This window comes from Equus quagga, chromosome 8, assembly GCF_021613505.1.
Source record: "Equus quagga isolate Etosha38 chromosome 8, UCLA_HA_Equagga_1.0, whole genome shotgun sequence".
NCBI lineage: Eukaryota > Metazoa > Chordata > Mammalia > Perissodactyla > Equidae > Equus > Equus quagga.
Window position 1 is genome coordinate 132,754,702 of NC_060274.1, and position 2,460 is coordinate 132,757,161.

A 2,460-nucleotide genomic window follows, 5' to 3' on the forward strand; every position below is an offset into this window, starting at 1 on the left:
GAGACACAGGGCCCCCACCCCCAGGGCTGCTGGGACCCCTGGGCAGTCACTGCCACCCCTACCCAGCTGCTCTGTGGAGGAAGCCCTGACAGGCGGCATCGTGCCTTGGGGACACTGGCCGTGCCCTCCTCTCCCTCCTCCATCCAAGCTCCAGGTTAGATGAGGAGACGTCCTCCTGGGGTGACAGCGCTCAGCTGAAAATGTGAGTCCATCCTCAGTTTGAGAGCCTAGGGCCTCCGGATTCGCTGGTCAGAGCGGCTTCTTACTCAGTGGACAGACATGAAATCAGGTTTTATTGAGTGTCTACACGTGTGGATACTCCGTCCACATTTACAAGTTAAAGCAACACAGGAGCACTTGACTCATTTTTACACTTTGTTAAAATAACTCTCTATTTAAATAGAAATGACTTCAAGATTATTTTCATGAAAAAGAGAATAGGTCTCCACGCCCACCAGATAAAACGCCTGGTGTCGCCCTGATGACCCGGAGCCTGAACGGAAGCCTGGCTGCAGGTCACCCCGTGGCCGCAGGTCGCCCCGCTGGGCGAAGGGGGCTGAAGTCACCCGGGAGGCGTCTGTCCAGGGTCGAGGGACCCTCATGCAGCGCCGATGCCCCGGGGTGACCGCTACGACCTGCTGTCACACCCTGAGCTCTTCTCCGCACTTTCCTCGGGCCGGGCGGCCACGGCGTTGGTGAAGCCGGGAGAGGAGAGCCCTGGACGGTGGGGCGAGCGGGCGCCGGAGGGAGGGCCGGGAGGACTCGCCTGGGGAGCGGCGCCAGGAGGTCGTGCCCCGGCTTCTGCACGTGCTGCAGGCGGGGGGCTGCCGAGGGCCGGGCGGGGGCCAGCGCTGGCGGCACGCGGGGAGGGCCCGCTCCCCGCCGAGAACGCACGAGGCTGGGACCCCTGTTCTCCTTCCGCGGCGGCTGGACTCACGTTCTGGGGCGTCGGCCTCGTTTCGGGGGCCACCTCGGTCTCCCCTATTCTCTTTGAAAATGGGTCTGTCTACAAGGCCAAACAGCATTATGAACAAAATTACCTAAATGACGGAGTTGAACAACTGGATTAAGTCCCCGTCGGTCACGGCGTGACCCTGCTCCGCAGACGGACAAGCACGGGGTGGGGCGGACGAGCCGGGGGTCCGCCCCGCCCCGGCCCCGCGGGCCCTAGAGGACCGAGGTCTCCGTCTGCAGCAGGGACGCGGCGCGCGAGCCCCGGGGGCCCTGCAGGGCGCCCTCCGAGCCGGTCCTCGAGATGGACGAGCTGTGGAGCCGGTAGTCGCGGCCGGAGGGCTGGCTCCGGCCCAGGCTCCTCCATTTCCTTCTCAGCTCGCTCTGCACCTGGTGGGGGCAAGGCGGGGGGTGCGCTCAGCCAGCGTCCAGCCCAGGCGGGCGCTCAGGTGTCCCCCCGGGAAAACGGCCGGCAGGCCGAGGGGAAGGCGCTCAGCCCGGAGCCTGAAGCCCTGAGCGCAGGTGAGAGAGATGTGCGTGAGACGGCGACACGCCGACCCCGGACGGTTACTGGTACTTTCGGGGAGGAGCTTCCGAGGAGCCAGGGGTGCGGCAGGGCGTCTCGTGGGGTCCTGGTGCCGCTCTGGCCCCCGTGAGGGTGTTGGGGGGAGGCTGGAAAGAGTGGGGAGAGGCAGGTGGGGGGTCGCTTGGACCAGTGTGAAGGCAGAGAACAGAGCAGGTAAGAAATGCTCGACGATGGTAGACGTGGGGGGTGTCCCCACCGAGCAGGGAGGAAGCCAAGAACAGGGGTGGGGGTGGGGGGAGTAGTGGAAAGGACGACTGCGGCAGAGGGAAGAGCGGCCACGGCGTGCACTGCAGCGCCTGCATTTGGGCATCGGGGGCGGGTGGGAGGGTGCCGGGCGTGCACCCCGCCAGGCACAACCACCACCCGGTGCCCAGAAGGGTCCCGGTCTCCCGGTCAGGCTCTGAGGGGTCTCCCGTCTGGGGAACCCGGACGGCAGGAGGTGCCGCCGGGGCAGCAGCAAGCTCAGGGGGAAGAGGATTAACTAGCGGAGCAGGGGGTTGTCCTGCTCCTCCTGCTGGGGGCTCCGCTGGAAGATGGGGAGGGAAGCCGGCCGGTGGAAGCACGGCGCTGACGGCGGGGGGGGCGGGGACCCCATGAGCATGTAGAGGGCCTGAGGAACAGCAGGGCGTGGGCACGTGAGAAGAAGGGATGGCGCCCAGTCAGGGAGCAGAGCAGAGCGCAGTCAGAGGGGAGGGCAGGGGGCAACGCAGAGGGCGGTCAGAACTAAGAGCAGAGGGCAACCAGGGGCAGTAAGAGGGCAGTCAGGGGGCAGAGCAGAGGGAAGTCAGAGGGCAGCCAGAGGGCAACCAGAAGTCAGAGGGTAGAGCGGAGGGCAGTCAGGGGGCAGAGCAGAGGGCAGTCAGAGGGGAGAGCGAGGGGCAGAGCAGAGGGCAACCAGGGGCAGTAAGAGGGCAGAGCAGAGG

The 2,460-nt window shown here is 66.1% G+C and overlaps 1 protein-coding gene across 1 annotated transcript in view; it reads right to left on the reverse strand.

Annotated features, from left to right (window-relative positions):
• Positions 1-284: 284 nt before the first annotated feature.
• The window catches only part of VIPR2 (vasoactive intestinal peptide receptor 2), a 68,755-nt gene continuing 66,579 nt past the window's right edge, over positions 285-2,460 (reverse strand). Inside the window, exon 12 of the mRNA XM_046668993.1 lies at positions 285-1,341. Coding sequence (XP_046524949.1) covers positions 1,168-1,341 — 174 coding nt within the window. The 3' untranslated portion in view covers positions 285-1,167. The remainder of the gene's footprint in view (positions 1,342-2,460) is intronic.